Raw genomic sequence first — 22,758 nt, forward strand, 5'->3', positions numbered from 1 at the left:
CCCCCAGGGTCAGCTGCCCCTTGCCTCCTGCACCCCAGCCGGCTGGGGCCAGCAGCAGACTCCTCGGAGCCAGGACCACGGACGCTCGTCAGTTCCGGGGCCGGGCCATTCAAATGACCAGGGGAGTGTCTCGTCCTGAGTCATCTCCGCACGTGTTTGCCCCCTTTTTTCTCCGCGAGGAGCCCCGCGTTCCTGGAACCAGTCAGGCTGTGCGGCTCGCGGTGGTGGGGGCGGGGAGGAACCCAGCTGAAGCAGCGGCCACTCTGGAAGCGACTGCACCGCGTGCCGTTAAAAGCGACCTCCCGAGGTCCCCGCGCGCTCAGCTCAGAGCGCCCGGTCTGCACGTGGGCGCCGTGCTTCCCGGGCTGCGGGCTCCGCGCTCAGCCGGCCGGGATGCGCGCCCTCCGAGCCGCGCTGGGGCTGCTGCTCCTGGGGGCGTTGTGGGCCTTTCCGCAGGTAAGGGGGTGCGGGGGGCGTGGGGAGGAGGCAGCGGCCCAAGGGCATTCCCCGCCCACCTGGAGTGAGGGGGCGAAGGCGCCGGCAGGGGCGCAGGTGGGCGGTGGTTGCCTGGAGAGCCAGTGCGCGCACCTCCTCCCGCCCGCGCGGGTCGCGGGTCTGACTCACCTAGGAGCCAGAGAGTTGCTGCTTGTCTGTGCGCAGGCCAGCTGCGGTCTCCCGTGGCCAGCAGGGGCCAGTGTCTGGACTCGGCCCCTCTGCTGGGGGGCCTGGGAAGGGAGGCAGAAGGAGGTGTGCGGGAGACGCAGGGGTGAGCGCGCTGCACCAGCCAGATTGGCTTTCCTATCCTGCCTGGCCAACCAGCAGTGTGGACAGAGCGCCCTGGGGGCCTCCGGCTCCTGGAGAGAGGTAGGGGTGGTGCTGACGTGGGCGCTGGGGGTGGCATCTGTCCAGGGAAGCCCCAAAACTGAATTTGGGAACTGCTTTAGGGAAACTGGGCATGTGCCAGTGGCACTGGTGGGGGAGGGGGAGTCAGATCCATCAGGTGTGGCCCCTGCATCCACACCCAGAGTCGGTACTGGTATACCTGTGGAGTGTGCGGATGGGGGGCGAGGGCCTGGGGCTCCACGCTCTGTCTGAGCCTGGGGGCAGGGGGATGAGGGAGGCAGAGGAGAGAGGATATGGGTGGGACGGGGTGGGGGTGGGGGTCAGGCAGGGATCCAGCCTCCAACGGGGTTACCGAGGGCAGAGGGCAGGGGGAGCAGCCCGCGGTACATTCCCCCTTGCAGCTCTCCCAGCCCTCACCTGGGGCAAGGTAAGGGCTCCCAGTGCCAGGGTGTCCTGGAGAAGACGCGAAGGAATGTGAGAGGGGTTTGAGGGACTGGGCTGGTGTCTGGCAGCTGAAGGTCATGGACTTCATTTCTTGGAAATCCCTCTCCCAGTTATAAACGGCAAACTCTGTGTACTTCATCCTACAAGGATGAGCTGAACACATCCTCACCGCAAAACTAGACACGCTCCGGATAGCGCCCGGGCTCCTGACACCTTCTCCTGATTCCTTTGAAAGCATAGTCACCACCATTGATTTGTGCAGCTTTACCGAGGCGTGCCCGTGTTTACACTGTGGACGTAGAGCGTTCTCTGTTAGGTGCCCCACGGTGTGTGTGGCGCGTCCTTTGGCTTTTACAATGTGTACCTGTGCCGGGGGAGCTTTGCTGTGGATCCTGCCAACCTTTTAAAGTGCTGTGTAGTCTCCTCCTCCTCCTTCTTCATCGTCTTCATGAGATTTATTTATTTATTTGAGAGGTAGAGTTACAGAGAGAGGAAGAGACAGAAAGAGAGAGAGAGGTCTTCCGTCCACTGGTTCACTCCCCAGTTGTCAGGGCTGGAGCTGGGCTGATCAGAAGCCAGGAGCCAGGAGCTTCTTCCGGGTCTCCCACGTGGGTACAGGGCCCCAAGCACTTGGGCCATCCTCCACTGCTTTCCCAGGCCATTGACAGGGAGCTGGATCAGAAGTGGAGCAGCTGGGACTCGAACCGGTGCCCATATGGGTTGCCGGCGTCACAGGCAGAGGCTTAGCCTGTTGTGCCACAGCGCCTGCCCCCACGCTGTATTGGCTTCTGACAAGCAGAGCAGTGCCTAGCTGAGTTTCCTGCTGGCTGGCCCAGTGTATAGGCGTGGGAGTTTGGGGGCAACGACGTGCTTCTCGCTCGGAGGAGCACCTACAAGGGTCTTGCAACAAGTTTGTGAAAAATGGAACGAAATGCACGCGCAGGGTTTTCCTGACCCATGTTGCCCACGAACGCCTTGAAGGCCGCTGGTCCCAGGCTGCCGACGGGGCTGGCTGGACAGAACACCCTCCCGCCGGCGGCCCAGGGGAGTAGCAGCTTCCCCACATCCTAACCGACTTTGATCTTATCAGGGTTTTTATTTTTGTCAGTGTAACCAGTGAAAAGGACTACATCCTTGTTGTCTTCATTTGCATCTTCCACCTCCCAGACTGAGTATCTCTCCAATCTCATGCCTGGGCACTGGGTCTTTCTGAGTAGGGGGAGGGGCTGGGTGCCAAGCATGGGGTTCCCTTTGGCCCCTCAAGTTGGCTTCCTCCTCCGGTTCCCCAGTAAAGACTTAGGATGCTCATTAAAAAAAAAAAAAAAAAAAAAATCCCAATCAGGGCTCGTATGCCTTTGACTGTGGAATCGTTTTGTCGTCTCCATCTGGATTTTCAAGTCTCTGTCGCGTGTAGCTGGTACCCCAGGGCGAAAAGGCCTCTGATGCCATCCAGCGCTGCCTTCCCCAAGAGGGGCTATGTCACAGGACCCTCGATGGCCCCACCGCCACTCTGCGGGAGGAGGGCGTGTTCCTCACCGCCATCTTTGCATCCAGGAGCTCGGGGTGGGGGAGGGGAAGCCAAGCCCCTCGGTAGACTTCAGACTTTGGTCCCCCAATGTCATCCTAGCACCGAGGCCACAAGCCCCTCGCACATCCACATCCCCCCAATTCCAGCCGGGCTCAGCCTAGGAGGGTTCCCCAGGGTGAAACTGCTGGGGTAAGTGAGAAGCTCTGTGTGTCATTCGTCCCACTGGGGCTCCCACTTAAAAATAAACCTTTTTTCTCCTTGATTACTTCATTTGAGAGGCAGCTAGAGATAGTCAGCCAGCCAGAGAGCCCATCTGCTTGTTCATTGCTCAAATGCCTGCAATGGCCAGCGCTGGGCTCGGGCCCAAGCTTGGAGCTGGGACCTCGGTGCAGGGACCCAACCACTAGAGTCATCCCCAGCCACTGCCTCCCAGGGCCTCCATTGGCAAGAAGCTGGGATCAGGAGCGGAAGCCAGCTATCAACCGCAGATGCTCCAACGTGGGGTGTGGGCATCTTCATCGGTGTCTTAACCACCAGGCCGGACACCCACCGGGGCCCCCACGTTAAAAGCTAGCTCTGCCCAGAGCGGAGTGCGCCTGGGCCATGGGGTCGCAGGTCCCGGCGGGGGCAGGAGAGGTTTGCTGGGCCAGTCCTGGGAAGGTGGCATTTCCGGGGCTGGGACCATGGGTGCAGGCAGGAGAAGGAGGCGCTGGCCTGCTGTCAAGGGCGCTCTGCTCGGAGTGGGGCCGGGGCAGTGGGAGCCCCGTGGCGGGAGGGTGCCTCATTACTCAGCCTGAGAGCAGCCAGTGCTGGGAGGCGGTCAGCGTTTACTGGAAGTTTCTGCAGCTCCCACTCATCTCTTGCTTCTTGAGTACTTGTGATTCACCCTCAGGTTCGTGCGCCCTCGCAGCTCAGGAGTGCACAGTGGAACACCGGCCGCAGGGCGGCTTCGTTCAGCGGGGCCTGGGCCAGCAGGGCCTTGTGGGGCCTGGGCACTGACCCTGGGATGGGGGGGGGCCCTTTTCCTGGACGGACCTAAGCCCTGCACGCAGAATATCAGAAAAGGCCGCCCCGGGCCATGCCAGTTCCCGGCCCCTCTCTTTTCCAGGGGGTGCTGGGGTGGGGGCGGGGCCCTTGTTCCGGAATCTGCATTGGAAAACCACTGGGCATTCTCAGTGGCCTTTGTGGCAGGGAGGGACTTTCTGTACGCCACCTGGTCCAGTTACTCACTGAGAGCCTGGGTCCTTCCGGGACTTTCATTCATTCATCCACTCTCAGATCTCACGGAGCAGCTGCGCTGGGCTGGGCGTGGCTCCAGGGGCTTTCATTCCCCAGGAATCATTCAGCCCCTGCTTGTCTGCCTCCTGCGACACGATGCTCACTCCTTCCCAAGGCAGTGCGTGCTGCCCGAGGTTTAGATCTTCAGGCCGGCGCCGCGGCTCACTAGGCTAATCCTCCACCTTGCAGCGCCAGCACACCGGGTTCTAGTCTTGGCTGGGGCACTGGATTCTGTCCTGGTTGCTCCTCTTCCAGTCCAGCTCTCTGCTGTGGCCCAGGAGGGCAGTGGAGGATGGCCCACGTGCTTGGGCCCTGCACCCCATGGGAGACCAGGAGAAGCACCTGGCTCCTGGCTTCGGATTGGCGCGGTGCGCTGGCCGCAGCACACTGGCCACAGCAGCCATTGGAGGGTGAACCAACGGCAAAGGAAGACCTTTCTCTCTGTCTCTCTCTCTCTCAGTGTCCACTCTGCCTGTCAAAAAAAAAAAAAAAAAAAAAAAAGATCTTCACGGTGCTCCGAAGTCTGCCTCCTCAAAGCTTCCCCTATGCTGAACATGAGTCACCCCCCCAAATATGGCTCAGCACTGTGGCAGCTACTGCTCTGGGCTCCCAAGACTCTGGACCTGTCATACCCGGGTCCCCCAACATGGATTCCCCAGGTGGCATGGGCCTGAAGCCCTTCGTCATCCTGTTATTGCCAACTTGTTCATTCCACAAACATTTGTTGAGCACCTACTGTGTGCCACTACGTGGCATTGTGAGACAGGGGGCAGCAGACACGCACTGTGTGCTGACCGCAGTGGGGGCGGTACAGCCTGTGGCATGAGACAGACAGGTGTCTCTAGGTGGGGGGAAACGGGACAGCCCCTCGGAGCAATGGCCTCCACTCAGAGTAGAAGGCAAGAGGCAGCCAGCAGAAGGCCCAGGGGCAGAAGTCCTGGGGAGCAAGGGGTATGGCAGCCAGAGCAGAGCGGGGAGGCGGGGAGAGGGGCCCGAGGGAGGCAGGGGAAGGGGAGGCTGGCGCAGACCTCTGTGGCCTGTGGCTGGGAGGGAGGTTCCTGGCTGAGAAGTGATGTCATAGGATGGGTCAGCCGAGGGGTGGGAGAGGGAAGCTGACAAGTGCAGGAATCCAGGGGGGGCCGGTGGAGGTGGGGGCTGGGCCTGTGGATGGCCGGTGTGAGTGCAGAGGGCAGAGGGCACCCGGGACCCTGTCCATGGCTGGGGGCAGCACCTGGCTGGCTGGTGGCTTCCTTTGGGGAGGTGAGAAAAACCAGTCAAGGATAAGTCAAGGATAGAATGTGTGTTTTTGGGAAAAGCCCAAGTTCAATTTCACCTGTACCTGAGTCTCCTACAGCCACAAGTGTGAGAAACCTTGCACGAGCCAGCAGGGCTGGTTCTTCCTGGGGGCTCGGGGCAAGCCACACCTCCTTGCTTCTCCCAGCATCCACTGCTGGCCCTGCTGGGCCGCTCCCCCGCCTGCTGGCCCCTCGTCAGGTCTCTCTTCTCTGGCTCTGACACTCCAGGAGTCTCCCTCTCCGTGCACACCTTTGCGATTCCACTGGGTCCCCGGGGCTGTGGATGAACCAGGATAATGACCTTGAATCAGGAGCCTACACTTAACCCCACAAGCTCAGGTTCTGGGGGTCAGCATGCGGCCATTGCTGGGGGCTCATTCTTCTGCCCGCCACTCCCTGCACTTGCCTCAGTCTGCCCACCGCCCTCGTCAAAGGTCTTTTTTGGGGGACACAAATCATCTGCTCGGGGTGTGGACTTTAGAGTCAGCCAAGGTCATACCCTGCTTCTTTGTTTTTTGTTTTAAAATTTATTTATTTATTATTTGAAAGGCAGAGTTAGAGGCAGAGGAGAGAGAGAGAGAAAGGTCCTCCATCCGCTGGTTCACTCCTCAGATAGCCGCAACAGCCAGAGCTGGGCCGATCTGGAGCCAGGAGCCAGGAGCTTCCTCTGGGTCTCCCATGCAGGTGCAGGAGCTCAAGCACTTGGGCCATCCTCCACTACTTTCCCAGGCCACAGCAGAGAGTGGGATCAGAAGTGGAGCAGCCAGGACTCGAACCAGTGTCCATATGGGATGTCTGCACTGCAGGAGGCGGCTTTACCCTCTAGGCCACAGCACCAGCCCCCATACCCTGCTCTTGACCTTGGTCTCGTAGTGACTTCAGGCAGCGTGGCCTCTGCACCGCCCCCCGGAATGGTCCCAGGCTTCCCAGACGGCCAGCGGCTGTGCGGAGAGTTCTCTCCCTCTGCAGGGGTGGGCGTCTGGGCCCTGGGCCCTCCCCACAGGCAGGAAACACACCAGCCCTGTGGGAGGGAGGCCAGGGCGCCCCCTGCCCGCACCGGGAGCCCCTCCTGTTCCCCACCCCCGGTACGCTTTCTGTGGCTGTTGCTGCTGGGGAATATTTCCCATATTCTTAAAAAGAAGTTTGTTTTCGCCGGCGCCGCGGCTCACTAGGCTAATCCTCCGCCTTGCGGCGCCGGCACACCGGGTTCTAGTGCCAGTCGGGGCGCCGGATTCTCTTTTTTTTTTTTTTTTTTTTTTTGACAGGCAGAGTGGACAGTGAGAGAGAGACAGAGAGAAAGGTCTTCCTTTTGCCGTTGGTTCACCCTCCAATGGCCACCGCGGTAGCGCGCTGCGGCCGGGCGCACTGCGCTGATCCGATGGCAGGAGCCAGGTGTTTATCCTGGTCTCCCATGGGGTGCAGGGCCCAAGGACTTGGGCCATCCTCCACTGCACTCCCTGGCCACAGCAGAGAGCTGGCCTGGAAGAGGGGCAACCGGGACAGGATTGGTGCCCCGACCGGGACTAGAACCCGGTGTGCCGGCGCCGCAAGGTGGAGGATTAGCCTAGTGAGCCGCGGCGCCGGCCGGGGCGCCGGATTCTGTTCCGGTTGCCCCTCTTCCAGGCCAGCTCTCTGCTGTGGCCCGGGAGTGCAGTGGAGGATGGCCCAAGTGCTTGGGCCCTGCACCCCATGGGAGACCAGGAGAAGCACTTGGCTCCTGGCTTCGGATTGGCGCGGTGTGCCGGCCGCAGCACACTGGCCACAGCAGCCATTGGAGGGTGAACCAACGGCAAAGGAAGACCTTTCTCTCTGTCTCTCTCTCTCTCAGTGTCCATTCTACCTGTCAAAAAAAAAAAAAAGTTTGTTTTTATTTATTTGAGATGGGGAGAGAGATGACTTCCATCTGCTGGTTCACTCCCCAAATGGCCACAATGGTCAGGGCTGGGCCAGGCAGAAGCCAGGAGCCCACGCCTAGGGCACACACGAGCAGGAAGCTGGCTTGGAGGCAGTCCCAGGCCGCGGCTCACCCGCTGTGCCACCCCGCCCGCCCCTCTGGGGTGGTTTTTACCACATCTGAGCTACAGCTGGGAGTGCACCTCCCACACGTACTGCAGCCCCAGAACTTTCCAGAAGGCTGCAGCCCGACTGACCGGCTCCTGAGGCAGGCACGGGATTTCTGCAGGGCAGGGAGGCGCAGGGGGGAGGAGGGCGGAGCCGGGGCCGAGTCTGGACTCGGGCCAGGCGGTGCTGGTACTGACCCACTCTCCCCATCGCTCTGAAACAGCTCGAGAGCAGTGCTGGGAGCCCCTCTCTGCCCAGGCCGTCTGGAGACTTACAGCGTCATCCGCGGGCCCGACGGCGTGATCCGCTGGTTCCTTGGGTTCCAGGTCCCGCCCGCAGCTGCCTTGGCGTGGCCAGACCACGATGCCTCGTAGGACCCGCGGGCCGAGCGTTCCCCACCGCTGCTCTCAAACCTTGAGTGGCTCGCCACTGCCAAAGGCAGCGTTTCCCACGCTCACTTCCGGGGAGCAGGAGGAGTTCCGGGGAGAAGGGTGCTGTGGCCGGTGAAGTTTGGGAAACAACACGCAGTTTGTCTGTCTGTCCCCCTCCCCCCGCCCGGCCGGGTCCTGGACAGGGAGCGAGGAGAAGCCTGCGACCTAAAGCGAAGACCTCCTCCGTGGAGCTCAGTGGTTCTTGCGCTGTCGGGTTTTGCTGCGCTCTCTGCTGACAGTGTGGAGCCAGCGCGGGATGCAATGCTCTGTGGGGGATGACAGTAAAGGACAGACGTGTCGCCAGGGCCACAGTCCTGGGCCTCCTGTCCTCCTGCCCGCACCCTCTGACCCCCGGACCCCCGGCGGCCCGGCCCTTCCTGCGGGGGCACCCTGCCTCGGCCGTGCCTGCTGCCTGCATGGCCCTCCGCCCACAGCGCGCTTCCTCCTGTCCAAGCCTTCTCGGCGTCCAGGCGTAAATGCAGGGCTCCGCCTCCACCGCTCGGCCCTGCGCGCTCTCCTCTCTGCCTGTCTCACCATCCTGGTGCCGACGTCCTGCGCTGCACCAGTGCTGCTAGTGTTTCCCTGTTCTCGTCTACAGGTATCGCCATCTGTCCGTCTGTCTGCCCGTCCATCAGTCATTCTCCAGATGGTCACCTAGTGTCTGCCCAGTGCCTGTTCTGGGCGCTCCCGGCACCTGTGCATCGAGACCCCCCCCCCCCCGCCCCGTGCATTGTCCCCGTGTCCAGCACATGCCTGGTTCACGCTGGGCACGTGGGCTGGGGCTTTGGGTCTCTTCTTTGTCTTCTCAGGGGAGCTTACTTTCCTGTTGTAGCTGCCAGCGCCACAGACAATGGCTTAAAATAACTCAAATTATTATCTTTTGGTTCTGTAATTTTTTTTTTATTTGCTTGAAAGAGGAAGAGAGAGAGAGAGAGAGAGAGAGAGAGAGATCTTCCATCACCTGATTCACTCCCTAAATCCTGCAGCAGCTGGGGCTGGACCAGGCCAAAGCCAGGAGCCCAGAACCCCATGCAGGGCTCTCGGCGTGGCAGGGAGGACGTCCTTGAGCCATCACCTGCCGCTTAGTGGGAAGCAGAGCGCGAGCTGACCCAGGCACTCAGCGGGGCGTCTTCCCTGCCATGCCCAGCACCTTCCCAGTTCTGCAGCCTCCGAGTCTGAGTGGTTGGCAAGGCGTTGTTCCTCCTGAAGGCTCCGGGACAGAACCCGTTCCCATGCCTTTTTCTTCTTCGCCCCAGAGGCCGCCCCAGGGCCTTGGCTTGTGCCCCTGCCTCCACCTTCGGGGCCAGCCGCGTGGCGTCCCCCGACCCTGCTTCCGTCAGCACCGCATCTCTCTCTCTCTCTCTCTCTGGCTCTCTGAATCTCGCATCTGCTGCCCTCTTGCGTTTTTAAGGACTGGGATTACCCTGGGCCCACCCAGATGATGCAGGATGGGGTGGTCTCCCGTCTCAAGGTCGGTTATCAGGGATTTTTACTGCACCTGCTTCCTGAACTCCCTTGTGCCCTGTAGGTGACAGGGGCGTTGAGTCTGGGGTTGGGGGTGGTCGTCGCTGAGGTCGCTGTCCTGCTGCCCCCAGCCCCTTCTCGTCTCCTCTTCCAGCCCTCGTGGGCGGTACCAGGTAAGGATGGTGCTGTGTCTCGCTACACCTGTTCCGGCAAGGGGCTCCGGCTCCATCCTCTGGCTGCGTCTGTGTCCCCTGAACAGGGGGCGGAGCTGGGGGGAAGTCTGGCTCCTGCTCCCGGGTGTGACAGCTGAGGGAGAGGCTGTGCACCTGGGAGTGTGTCTGGGGGGGGATGGGGCGACTTCACTTTCAGGTGACTCCCGACCTGGAGTTCAGGTGAGTGCCCTGGGTGCAGAGAGGGGCTCGGAGCTCCCCAGGATTGGGAGGTGACTAGTAGTCCCACGGTCCCTGAGGAACTGGGTGTGGTTGGCAGAATGACAGCCTCTGAAAAGTCCCCATCCTCACCCCGGGACCTGGGACCGTGCTACCCCCCTGATGTCATGAGGGAACAGGTTTGGGGGTGGGGCCATCATCCTGTGTGAGGAAGCTGCTGGCAGAGGGAGACGGGGAGGAGGGAGCCTTTTGGAAGCAGTTTTGGGGGTCAGGGAGAGGGTCACAGCCTGGAGAAGCACATGCAGGGCGGGGCGGGGCCGCACACTACTGAGCCGCACGGTGCTGGGCACATTTCTTCCCTGGGGCTCGGTTGTGCTGTCTGTAAAATGGGACGATCCTATTTGGCTATTAGAATTACTTTTCCTGCTGGAAGTGAAAGAATGCGGCGTTTATGCTTTCTTTAGATCCGTACTCTTCAAACGGACGTGCACCTGACTCCCTGGGGATCTGTGACAGTGCAGATACTGATTCAATGGGGGCGGGGCGGGGCCAGGAAGGAGCAAGTCCCAGGCACCGCCCCTGAGTCAGCAGGTGTCCATGTTCCGGGGTGCGGGGGGGGGCTCCCTGGGGGGGAGGGGGTTCCCTGCGCAGCGCTGGGCCCGGTGAGGATGTGCGTTTGTGCCAGCCCCACCGCCCCCGCTGCAGACTTGGCCGGCACAGGTGTGGTCAGCTCCTTTCCCTCATTCATTGGAGACCTGGTGGGGATTTTTGAAAGTGAAATTTACCAGGTCTTACAGGGAAAACCAAACCACCTGAAAATAGCCAAGAGCTGCTGAGGCCTAGGCCGTTCTCTCTTGGCCGTGGGGCCACTAGGGCTGGCCACAGACCTCTGGCTGCACAGCTCAGCTCCCCGTGGACACCTTGCTCTGCCTCCAGCCGGCAGGGGAACCCCACCCAAAGGCTCCTCCTCCAGCCTGGGCTTCCCCCTCCCACTCTTCTCCCCCCTCCCCGCGCCTTCCCAGGCAGGGCCCAGAGCGAAGCCCCCAGGCTCCCTCTTCCCCCGGAGCGGCAGGAGCTCCTGGCTTCGGGAATGCAGGCCCCTGAAATCCCGAGGGGCCGACTCCGGGCTGCTGCTGCTCCAAGGCTGCTGCCACTTCCTCTCCCCAGGAGCTGGGATGGGAGTGGGGGGCAGCGAGGGGCAGTGTGGCAGGTGGGGGAGGAGGCAGGGGTGCTGTGCCTGGGGCAGGGACTAGGCCAGCTTCGAGGGCCACAGGCAGTGCAGCCTGGGGCAAAACTTTCTCTACTTGACGGGCTGGGTGCCCTACGGAGGGGGCACAGTTCCTGGGGGCAGTTCTGGGTCCTGTTCAGCTGCGTGGTGCCCGGGAGGGCTTGGTGCCACTGTGCTATGGTTGGGATGGCTGACCTGGCCTCAAATACCCTTTTTTTTTTTTTTTAAAGCTTTATTTATTTGAAAGGCAGAGTTACAGAGAGGAAGAGGAAAGGAGAGAGAGATCTTCCATTTGCTGGTTCACTCCCCAGATGGCTGTGACGATTGGGCTGGGCCAGGTGGAAGCCAGGAAGCCGGGAGCCTCATCTGGGTCTCCCACGTGGGTGCAGGGGCTCAAAGACTTGGGCCATCTTCCACTGCTTTCCCAGGTGCATTAGCAGGGAGCTGGATCAGAAGTGGAGCAGCCAGGACTAGAACTGGCGCCCATATGGGATGCTGGCACTGCAGGCTGTGGTTTTTAACCCACTGCACCACAGTGCTGGCCCTAGATCCTTTTTTTCTTTTTAAATATTTATTTATTTGAAAGATTGAGAGAAGAGAGAGGAGAGAGGAGAGAGAGAGAGAGAGAATATCCTCCATCTGTTGGTTCACTCCCCCAACGTCGGCAACAGCTGGGGTGGGACCAGGCGAAGCCAGGAGGCAGGAGCTCCACCCAGGTCTCCCACGTGGGTAGCAGGAACTCAAGCACTTGGGCCATCACCTGCTGCCTTCGAAGGCGCATTAGCCCAGAGCCAGAGGAAGCGGAGCAGCCAGGTCTTAAACCGGCACTCGGGTGTGGAGCGTGGGCATCCCAAGTGGTGGCTTTACCTGTGGCACCACAACACCCCCACCCTTGCCTCAAATCTGGACCCCACCTTGGGCTGGGCTCCGCCTTCTGGGAGCCTGGTTTCCATGGTAACAGGGTCTCGGGCTGCCATTCCCATCACTTCTGCAGCCACACAGGTCCTTGACTCTACCCCCCTTTCTGGGCTCTTGTAAAGTGATGACATCACAGGCCAAAGAAACCCTGCCGTGTCTGCTGGGAAAGGCCAGCTGCAGGGGCTGGGTGCTAGGGGAGGGGTGAGCCGGGCCCCCACCCACATGTCTGGGAACAGCTGGCGAGACCTGTGGCCTGACCAGTAAGCACGACATGGAAAATGGACTCAGCTTTGAGTCTGGCAGTGGGAAGAGCGCCCTCTGGGGGCCAGCTGTGGATGCACACCGACACCGCCTGGCTGTTACAGGTGCGGTTTTGATCACTTGCTCGCTCTCTCTCTCCATGCATACACGCACTGCTGTTTTCTTTCGTAGAGCCATTTGCGGGTTAGTTGCAGACGTTTGGACCCTTCGCCCCTGAAAATTTCAGCCTGCTTGCTTCTGTTATGTAAATAAGTCATCAATGCCACTCACAGAACTCAGCATCAGAGCTCACCGCTTGTCCCACCAGGCTCCTTGGTAGCTGCCCCCACCCCGATGCAGCATCAGCCTTCATGTCTCTCCCCCATTCTGGAACATTCCTCGGCTCTTCCTTGTCTTTCCTGCATTGTTTGTCTGGTGTTTCTCCCTGGTTGGATTCAGACCGTGGACTTTTGTTAGGATGGCCTTAGGGTGTCGTGTCCTTGGCGCATGGGCTTTTTATTGTTTTAAAGATTTTTTTTTATTTGAAAGGCAGAGTTACAGAGAGAGAAGAGGAGGAGGAGCGGGGAGGGAGAGAGAGAGAGAGAGAGAGAGAGAGATCTTCCACCTGCTGGTTCACTCCCCAAATGGCCATAACAGCCAGGGTTGGGCTGTGCCAAAGCCAGGAGCAGAGCCTAGAGCTCCATCCGGGTCTCCCACATGGGTGCAGGGACCCAAAGATTTGGGCCATATTCTGCTGCTTTCCCAGGCAGATTAGCAGGGAGCTGGATCAGAAGTGGAGCAGCTGGGTCTCGAACCAGCACCCATATGGGATGCTGGCATCACAGGGGGAGGCTTAACCAGCTACACCACAGCACCAGCCCTAGCACCTGGGCTTCTGTATGTTAAGCATGATCCTGTGGCCCAGAGACAGGGACAGAATTGGGGACACAGTGAGTTCAACTCTCCTCTCTGCACCTGGCTGCTGTGTGACCTCAGGCAGGTGGCTGCACCTCTCTGGGCTGCATTCCTCCTCTGTAACATGAGATTTCCTCTCTTAGCCTCTTCCTAACCGTGGAGCTTGACTTCCAGAGAGCCCCGGGGACACAGCGGGGAGTTTGTTCCAAGTGCACATTCCTGAAAAAACCAGCCTGGCCCCGTGCTTCCCCCCATACACAAGGAGGGGACTTGGCAGCAAAGGTCAGACCACAGCCCCCGGCAGGTCACATGGACACGCTGGGTGGACAGACGTGGCTTAAACAGCACTCAAATATAAAGGGCGCTAACCCCAAGGGGATGTTGGTGAGCTGTGCACCATTGTAACCAGGGCCAGCTGAGACAGGGAGGAGGGGGCGGCGTGGTGGCGCCCTCCTGCTTGCCCGGCACCTTCTCCCCGCGCCCACGCTGGGCGCCGTCTGTAGGGGTTCGGCCCCAGCAGCCGAGCTCATCGGGGGGCGACTCCGTGGTGAACCCCGGGGAAGGCGGAGGGGGAAAGCTGAGGGGGCCGAGAGAGTTTGCTGCGGGTGTGGGGGAGGAGAGAGGCCGGGGACGCCCAGCGTTGGGGTGGGGGCTGGAGTTGCCCTCCCCCCTTCTCCCCCATGGAGCATTTTGGGGAGGAAGGAATGCACCCGGAAGTTCTCATCCTGATTTTTAAATATGTTGCTGTGAGTTTATTTTCATTTTATTTGAAAGGCAGAGAAACAGAGACGGGGTCATTAATTCCATCCACTGGCTCACTCCCCAAATGCCCAAAGCAGCCAGGCTGAAGCCAGGAACTGGGGGCTCCATCCGGGTCTCCCACGCAGGTGGCAGGGACCCAAGCACTTGAGCCATCCCTGCCGCCTTCCAGGGTGTGCACCAGCGGGAAACCGGAGTCAGAAGCAGAGCTGGACTTGAACCTGGGCCTCTGATATGGCCTTGGGCGGCCCATCTGCATCTTAACTGCTGTGCCACACGCCCACCCCTTGTCCTGGTTCTGCGTTGTGAGGCTGGGTCTCAGGCCCAGCCTTGGCCGCGAGCAGACCCAGGGCTCCCGGGAGTGGAGTGGCTGAAGGGCGACCTCTGTTGGCTCTGCCCGGCCTCACCCTCTTCTCTGACCCCCAGGATCGCACCCTCCAGGACGCCTGTGCCAGAGACCCCGGACGCTACTACGACAAGGCTGCCGGCCAGTGCTGCTACCGCTGCCCCTCGGGTGAGCTGGGCCGTGGGCAGGGGACAGCAGCCCCTGGGGGGGCTGGCGAGGAGGAAAGCCAGAGCTGCCGACTGTGGCCCTCGGCTGCGGGTCGCTGAAGGCAGAATGGGGGACTGGGTCGGCTGCCACGGCGAGAAGAACCCATTCTGTGGGTTTGTGACTCAGGGCTGCCCCTTACCGGCCACTTCCTGCATGGCAGCCCGAGACGGTCCCGGCGCTCACCTTGTTCTGCCTTTGCTATGAAGCTAGCGGGCTCAGCAAGGGTAAAGCATTGGCACAGGGTTGCAGAGCTGGCCGGGGCTGGAGTGGACCCCAGCAGCCCCTCGTTTCTGGGGCCTTGAAGCCCTTGGCAGCTCCGGTCCACATCTTCATCCCGGGGCGGTGGGCATCTCGAGTGGGGGGCGGGCAGTCCCTCAGGGGCCCCACAGCCCATCCAGAGGCCTCTGCCAGCTGGGGCATGAGACAAAGCCACTGTGTGGTCTCCGAGCTCCAGAACAGAGGTCATGGCAGGGGAGCACACGTCACTCTGCCAGCGGGGGGGGGGGGGGAGGGCGGGGAGTCGCTGCATGTGGGCATCGCTGGATGTGGGCGAGTGTTGTCTGGAGGGCTTCCTGGTGAGGGAGGGCAGGCCGAGAAACCCGGGGTCATTGCGGGAACCCTCGTCAGGTGTTCCCAGACCTGTGGCCACTGAACACCCTCGTGAGGCTCAGACGGACAGAGGGAGACACTTAGGGAAAGAATTTGCTATTTTTGATATTTTCTGTTTCCAACAATGATTCAGAGTAGCCACTGAAGGGAGGGGGGGACAGAACTGTATTTTATGCTTTAGTGTGGATTCTGACAGACGTGTCAGGTGGGTCGCCTTGCTTCCGGGCTGGGGACCGCAGTGCCCCCCCCCACCTGTGCACCTGCTGTCCGCCCTCCACTCTCCCTCCCCTCCGGCCCCCAGCCATCCATCCCCTGTGTGTGTCACTCACCTCTGGCTGCCGTAGACTGCGCAGATGACAGACGTCTGTTTGCTCACGGTTCTGGAAGCTACAGGGTCCACAGTCAAGTTGCCCGCAGGGTTCAGCTCGTGGGGGAAGCTGCCCTCCTGGACCGTAGGCGGCGGCCTTCTTGCGATGGGGACTCTATCCTCCCCCCACCCCCTTCACGAAGGGAGGCCACTGCTCCTCTCAGACGTCACTGAACGTCAGCTGTCTCGTAAAAGTCCTGTCTCCAAATATGAGGGTTTCAACACAGGAATCTTGGGCTCACACAGTCCAGCCCGTAGCACTGTCCTCCTCCCATCACCTTGTCCGCTCCCTATCCCCCTCCCCTCTCCCTCCCCCTCCCCATCTTCCTCCTCCCTCCCACCTCTCATCCATTTGTCTGCTGGTCTGTCCATCCACCTTCTAGCCCTTCACTCCTCCTCCGACCGTCCATCCATCCCGCCAACAAATAAATCTCATTCTTATAATAACAAGGTCACTTTTTCCCTTTCTGGTCTTTCTCTTTTCTCTTGATATATTTTTTTATTTGTTTATTTGAAAGTCAGAGTTACAGAGAAAGAGGGAGGAACTGAGAGGGGCGGGGCCGGGGGAAGAGAGAGAGAAATCTTCCGTCTACAAACGGCTGCGATGGCCAAGGCTGGGCCAGGCTGAAGCCAGGAGCCTGGAGCTTCTTTCAGGTTTCCCACATGGGTGCAGGGGCCCAAGCACTTGGGCCATCTGCTGCTTTCCCAACACATTAGCAGGGGGCTGGATCAGAAGTGGAGCAGCCAGGACTTGAACTGGCGCCCGTGTGGGATGCCAGGACTGGCTACGGCAGCTTTACGGTGCAGGCCCCCTTACCTTGCCCGTTCTATGGGAACTTGTGTACATGATGTCCTCTGCACCTTCTGTGTGCTTTCAAGTCTCTGGCCCTTTAGACACGCCCCCCCGCCCCCCCCCGCCCCCAGGTGCCCTCCCCTGTCATCCCTACCTGCTGCAATCTCAGCACCCCTTCCTCCAGGGAGCCCTCCCTGGCTGCTGCTGGGGCTGCTTCCCACAGGGTTCTCCTGGGGGCCTCTTGTTGGGGTTTTCACCCCCCTCCCCGTGACTCTTTGTGGACCCCACAGTCGCAGCCGTGAGGAGCAAGACAGTCCTCCTCTGGCTCCTTTACCCCCAGCTTGGCAGCGCCAGGACGGGGGGGGGGGTGCAGAGAGGGGAGATGGATGTCCCAGGCCCAGGCTCCCTCCACTTAGAAGCTGTGACTTGGCCTGCGCTGTGGCTCACTAGGCTAATCCTCCGCCTAAGGCGCCGGCACACCGGGTTCTAGTCCCGGTCGGGGCGCCAGATTCTGTCCCGGTTGCCCCTCTTCTAGGCCAGCTCTCTGCTGTGGCCCGGGAATACAGTGGAGGATGGCCCGGGTCCTTGGGTCCTGCTCCCCATGGGAGACCAGAAGCACCTGGCTCCTGGCTTTGGATCAGCGCGGTGCGCCGGCCGCAGCGGCCATTGGAGGGTGAACCAATGGTAAGGGAAGACCTTTCTCTCTCTCTCTCTCACTGTCCACTCTGCCTGTCAAAAAAAAAAAAAAAAAAAAAAAAGCTGTGACTTGCCGGCGCCGTGGCTTAACAGGCTAATCCTCCACCTTGCGGCGCCGGCACACTGGGTTCTAGTCCCGGTTGGGGCGCTGGATTCTATCTCGGTTGCCCCTCTTCCAGGCCAGCTCTCTGCTGTGGCCCGGGAAGGCAGTGGAGGATGGCCCAAGTCCTTGGGCCCTGCACCCACATGGGAGACCAAGGGAAGCACCTGGCTCCTGGCTTCGGATTAGCATGATGCGCCGGCCGCAGCGGCCATTGGAGGGTGAACCAACGGCAAAAAGGAAGACCTTTCTCTCTGTCTCTCTCTCTCTCACTATCCACTTTGCCTATCAAAAAAAAAAAAAAAAAAGAATGTTAGTCTTGGGTTCAAATCTAGAATAAACTCTTTAAAAAAAAAAAGCTGTGACTTAGGGGGAGGGGCTCCTCCCCCTTGGCTCCAGGGCCACGCCCATGCTGATGTGGTGGGCGGGGCATTTTGCTGGAGATTTAGTCCCTGGGGGCTGCTGGGCAAGCAGAGAGGAGAAATGAAAACCCCTCAAAAACCCCTCCCTCCGTCTCGGGAGGGGAATTTCTGACATTTGCCGGCCGCTGTCTGCTGTCAGCGCAGCTGTGTGGCAGGGCGCACGCGTGGGCAGGCGGCGGAGGAAGGAAGCTGGAGGACCTTTGGGACCCAGATGCGTGGATGTCACCCAGCCTGTCCTGCTTCCTCAGCATGTCTGACAGCTGCTCCCCAGCCCTCGGCCCCCACCCCCAGTGACAGGGTGCTCCCCCCCCCCCGCCTGGTAAACACAGCATGACGCAGCCTGCTGTGTGCCCACCACGGTGCCACGTTAGCGGGGAGCTGGATCGGCCAGGCTGGGGCTGGCGCCGTGGTGCAGTGAGCCGGGGCTAGAGCGAGTTGTCTGCTGCAGAGGCCCGAGCTCCTCCTGTGTTTGGATCTGGCCCCCAGGGCACTGCACTGGGGGTGGGCAGGAGCCCAGCTCTTCCACCTCCCCTTTGTGCCAGGGCTCTTGCTCCCCACAGGAAGGGGTCTCCCCTGCAGTGCGGCCAGGTTCGACGTGTGGCCAGGCTGAGTGTGCAGCAGGGAGCCGGGCTAGTTGGGGCGCCAGGCAGGGGCATCTCCTTGTGTCCCAGGAGCTGGGGTTTCTCCAACGGCTGTGACAGTGGGCGGGGAGGGCTCTCGGTGGGCTCCTCCTGCTCCAGTGGTCTTGGACAAAGCCCAGCCCCTCACGTGGGCCCACTCAGCATGACAGCTGCCACCCGGGCTGACCCTCACCCTCCACCATCCCTCCTGCCCTGGGCAGCTGTCGGGGGTGCCAGTCTCCCTCCTCACTCAGCCCCCTCCCCCCTCTCCCTCCCCCTATCCCTGACCCTCTCTCTGTAGGATGCATTCCCTGGGCTTGAATTAACCATACCCTGAGTCCCTTGACCCCAGCCCCGCTGTAGCGCCTTTGCCGTGGGCCTGCGGGGCCTCCCCAGTCCCACTTTCCTGACCCGTGGTCTGCTTGTCCGTACTGTCCGATGTCTGTCTTCCAGAAGATCCCGGCCTGAGCACACCGCCGGTTCGCACCCCGGTTGTGGGTGACGGACGAATGCCCGAACGTGGCTGTGTTGTCCCAGCACGCCCTTCCCCAGCCCAGCGGCCCAGGTTCCCGCGGTCCCCTCGCAGCTTCCTCCCACCAGCCCCTCTCTCCTGCCCACTCTTGTCTGTATCTCAGCCTGAAATATCCACCAGGGATTTCTGTGTCGGAAGAAGTGTGAGTGAGTGTGTGACGGGGGAAGGCATGGAGGGGGAGAGAAGGAATTAGGACTGGCGCAGCAAGCACTTATTGAGCTCCTGTTGTATACACGGGTGAGGAGGACAAGGTCCTGGCTCCCAGGAGCTTACCCAGCAGTAGGGGAGGTGACAAACTTAGGTTTATGTGACACTGCAGAGAGCTCCACCAAGACAAGGTCAGAGGGGAGGGGTGGGAGCTCGGAGCGGGGGGAGGCCCAAACAGCTGGTGTGCACCCCCATCCGTCCTTCCGCAACTGCGGGACCGCGTGAGTTTTAGAGGAGAGGTCTATTTGTCTCATTGGTTTATTTGGGGCGCTGGGGAGCCCGCGCTGCCGGCACTCGCGTGTCCTCCACGCGAGGTGGAGCAAGCCCCCAGCGCGGGGCGCCGCCCCTTCTCCACAGGCCGCTGGTGTCCTTGTGACTCCATCAAGCCCTCGTGACGCCCGATGGCTCCGACGGCAAGTCCGTCCGCGCGGTTTGGGGGTGATGTTTCCAGCACACGAGCTCCTGGGGTTCACGCTCGCCCCACAGCGCTCATTTTGGCAGCCATGACAGACAGGCACACGGGCCCAGGAGGAGGTCAGCTGGAGGGTGACCGAGGGGGAAGTAGGGCGGCGACACGCGGGACAGACAGCCGTGGTGGTGGCCGGGGACCGCAGGGACGCTGGGGCTGCTGGGGGTTGCTGGGGGCTGCTGGCGGGGTGCTGGGGGCTGCTGGCGGAGTGCTGGGGGCTGCTGGCGGGGTGCTGGGGCTGCTGGGACCCCTGCTGCTGTGGGCTGCCCTGTGCTGGCGGAGCTGGCTGGGGGCCTCTGGGAAGCCGTGCAGTACGGAGAGGCTGCTGCCCATGTGGGAGCTGGGCGGGGCTGGCAGCAGCTCCCGCAGGAGGGCGTCAGTCCCGGAGCCCAGGTGGGCCTCATGAGGTCCGAACACAGGACCCAGGAAAGTTGGCTGAGCCAGGCAGTCCCCCCCCCACCCCACCTGTCTGTCTTGTGCTGCTGTCGCAGGATGTCCCATCTCTAAAGAAATAAATGTTGGTTTCTCCTGGTTCTGGAGGCTGGGAACTCCCAGATCAAGGGTGTTTTGGCCTCGCGGCCCGTGGTGGCAGGCGAGAGTGAGGGTGGCGTGAACTCCGTTTTATTACAAACCCATCCCATGCTGGGGCAGAGCCCTTACTGTAAGAATCCCTCCCACGACCCATCACTTTGCTCTGGGGACTCCATCTCAGCACAGGAACTCGGGGACGCCTTCACACGAGAGCATCACCCAGTGTCCTCCGCCTATGGTGTTCTCTTTCTCCCTACACGGGCGCCCTGCCCTGCCCTCCCTACCCCTGGCCAAGCTGGGCTGCCCCATGGTACTCCCAGTCTAGTCTGTAGGTCTCTCCTGGGGCACCGGAAGGGATGCTGGGTAAGCATCTGCCAGCCCCCAGCTCCAAAGAGGAGAAAGCAAGCATCGGGTGGCTTGAGGAATCCGGGGGTCCCTTTTGCCCTGGACCAGGGCTAGGGCCAAGGGGTGGGCGGGGAGCCGTCCTCCAAGAAGGAGACCTCCAAAGTGAGCCGCATGTCTGTGAGGATCTGGGGTATGCTTCGGAGCCCTGGAGAGACACTCCTGGGACGTCTGACCTAGTTGGGGCAACCAGGGGAGCCTTGAGGAGGTGGTGTTACGGGACGATGAAGGCGGTCTCGGTTCTCCTCTCGTGTCAGAGCTTCCACGAAGACAGTGAGCAAAGCGAGATTATTCAAAGCAAGAAACCTCCTGCCGCAGCCCCCGGGAGTGGGGCTCTGAGGGAGTCGCCCAGGAAGCCTGCGGATACTGGCCTTTTAAAATTTCTTTGTAAAGACTGATTTATTTATTTGGAAGTCAGAGCTACAGGCAGAGAGGGAGACACACACACACGCACCCACCCCACTGGTTCACTGCTCAGCAGTGGCCAAGGCTGAGCCAGGCTGAAGCCAGGAGCTTCTTCCAGGTCTCCCACGTGGGTGCAGGGCTCCAAGCACTTGCGCCATCTTCTGCTGCTTTCCCAGGCCATTAGCAGGGGGCTGGATCAGAAGTGGAGCAGCTGGGACTTGAACCGCTGCCCAAATGGGACAGCAGCGTTGCAGGCAGTGGCTTAACATGCTGTGCCACAACGCTGGCTCTGGATACTGGCTTGTGTGCACAGAAGTGGCCACCTAGATTTAACCAGTCGGGGAGGAGCAGAGTCACAGCTACTCTGAGGGCTGGGATAACGACCAACCAGAGGGCTTGAATAACAACCAGCCAACCAGAGGGCTGGGATAATGGCCAATCAGAGGCAGGGCTAAAAAAACCCATCCGCGGGCTGGAATTGGTAATCCCACTAGCCTGCTCTCAAGATAGAACTAAGTACAGCTGAGGGCAGCCTGTGGGAAGAAGTAAGCACTTTGCTGTTAAAGGGGCTCTCCCCCCTTTCTCAGGCTGACAGGGACCTGACCTAGCTGCCTCTTAGCCTTCTAACTCCTCATGTTGGCGTCCAGAGGAGCCCTGAGGGTGGTCAGGAGCTGACCTGGCCGGGGGGAGAGCAGGTGCTCAGGGTAGGGACAGGGAGTCTGTGAAGCCCAGAGGTAGGCACGGATGGGCCAATCTGGAAGCAGCCCGGTGGGGCTGGGCTCAGAGCTGAGGGCGTGATGGGGACGGACGAGGGAGGGGCTGGTGACCAGGCTCCGGGCCGAGTGGCTGTCTGGGCAGGAGTTCCTGGCCAAGAGCGGCTGGACTCGGTTGCCGGACACCTAGCCGAAGCTGTCGGACCCTGGGCCTGGGGGTGGGCCGGAGGCCTGGAAGGCAGAAAGGTCTTGGGGACCAGCCCCGAGAAGACCCCCAACAGGTTTCTGGTGGTAGGATGGGTGCTCAGCAGGAAAAGCTACCTGCAGAACGGGAAAAGACCAAGGAAGTGACGGAGCCCTGGCCTTCACACCTTTGCTCCCCCGACCTTAGCTCCTACCTGTTCCTTCCCTAGGTGGGAGTCCCCTGCCTGGCGTGCTCTCCCTCCAGCGCACAGCATGGCTGCCACCTTCTGTCCCTTGGGGCAGTGAGGCCGTGCCCCGCACATGCTCTGCTTTCCCATTCATGGCCCCTGCTCTGTCGTCTTAAGAGTTCAGATCCACCCTAGAAACCCACTTGCGCATTTCTCTCTTCCCTGGTTGTCGCTTGTCCCCAGGCTAGAGCTCAGGGCCACGGGGACAGGGCCTTCGTCGTCACCTGGGACATCCATGACCCGAGTGAAAAACCAGTGCCACCCCGTCCCCGCCACTCAGCCTCTAGTGTGTCACCTGCCGTGGGACAGGTGCTGGTGCTGAGAAGGGACAGGAAAGGGACCCAGAGAGAGGGTGGCGTGGGGTCAGGCATTCCGACACGGGTGCAGGTGGAGGGCGGCGAGGCCACACAGCCCCTGGGGCCGGCAGAGGGCTCAGACCAACAGTTCTCAAGGTCTTGGCAGGGTTGTGCACCCTCTGAAGGCTCTTGGGGAAGATCTGGCTCTCCTCCGAGCTTCTGGTCGTTTCTGGCTCGTGGCAGCACCGCTCCGGTCCTCTGGTGGGCTCCCGTGCTGTCTGTGTCCCTGTGTCCAGATCTCCCATTCCACAAGGACACGGGGTGCCGGGTTAAGGTCCACCTGCCAACTCCACTGTGACCTGATCACCTCTTAAAGGCCCCATCTCCAAACATGAGTTTGTGGGAAAGTTGAATTAAAATACAAAAGCGTAAACTCTCTTTCTCTGCCTAGGCTGTGTCAAGTTCAAGTTCAAGTTACTTTTGTAAGCAGTGATCTCAGCCAGTTAATCCACCCCTGAAGAACCGGGAACTCTGGGAACATAATTGCACCAACCAAGGCAGTCTTTTTTTTTTTTTTTTAAGGCAGAATTATAGGGTTGGGGGGCAGAGAGAGAGAGAGACAGAGATTGAAAGAGAGAGAGGTCTTCCATCTGCTGGTTCACTCCCCAGATGGCTGCAATGGCTGGAGATGCACTGATCCGAAGCCAGGAGCCAGGAGCTTCCTCTGGGTCTCCCAATTGGATGCAGGGGCCCAAGGACCTCGGCCATCTTCCACTGCTTTCCCGGGCCACAGCAGAGAGCTGGATCGGAAGTGGAGCA

General features: G+C 60.8%; 1 protein-coding gene across 1 annotated transcript in view; it reads left to right on the forward strand.

The window, feature by feature from the left end:
- Nucleotides 1-393: 393 nt before the first annotated feature.
- The window catches only part of TNFRSF8 (TNF receptor superfamily member 8), a 61,432-nt gene continuing 39,067 nt past the window's right edge, over nt 394-22,758 (forward strand). Inside the window, exons 1-2 of the mRNA XM_062193856.1 lie at nt 394-456; nt 14,220-14,307. Coding sequence (XP_062049840.1) covers nt 394-456; nt 14,220-14,307 — 151 coding nt within the window. The remainder of the gene's footprint in view (nt 457-14,219; nt 14,308-22,758) is intronic.

This window comes from Lepus europaeus, chromosome 5 (genome assembly GCF_033115175.1).
Source record: "Lepus europaeus isolate LE1 chromosome 5, mLepTim1.pri, whole genome shotgun sequence".
NCBI lineage: Eukaryota > Metazoa > Chordata > Mammalia > Lagomorpha > Leporidae > Lepus > Lepus europaeus.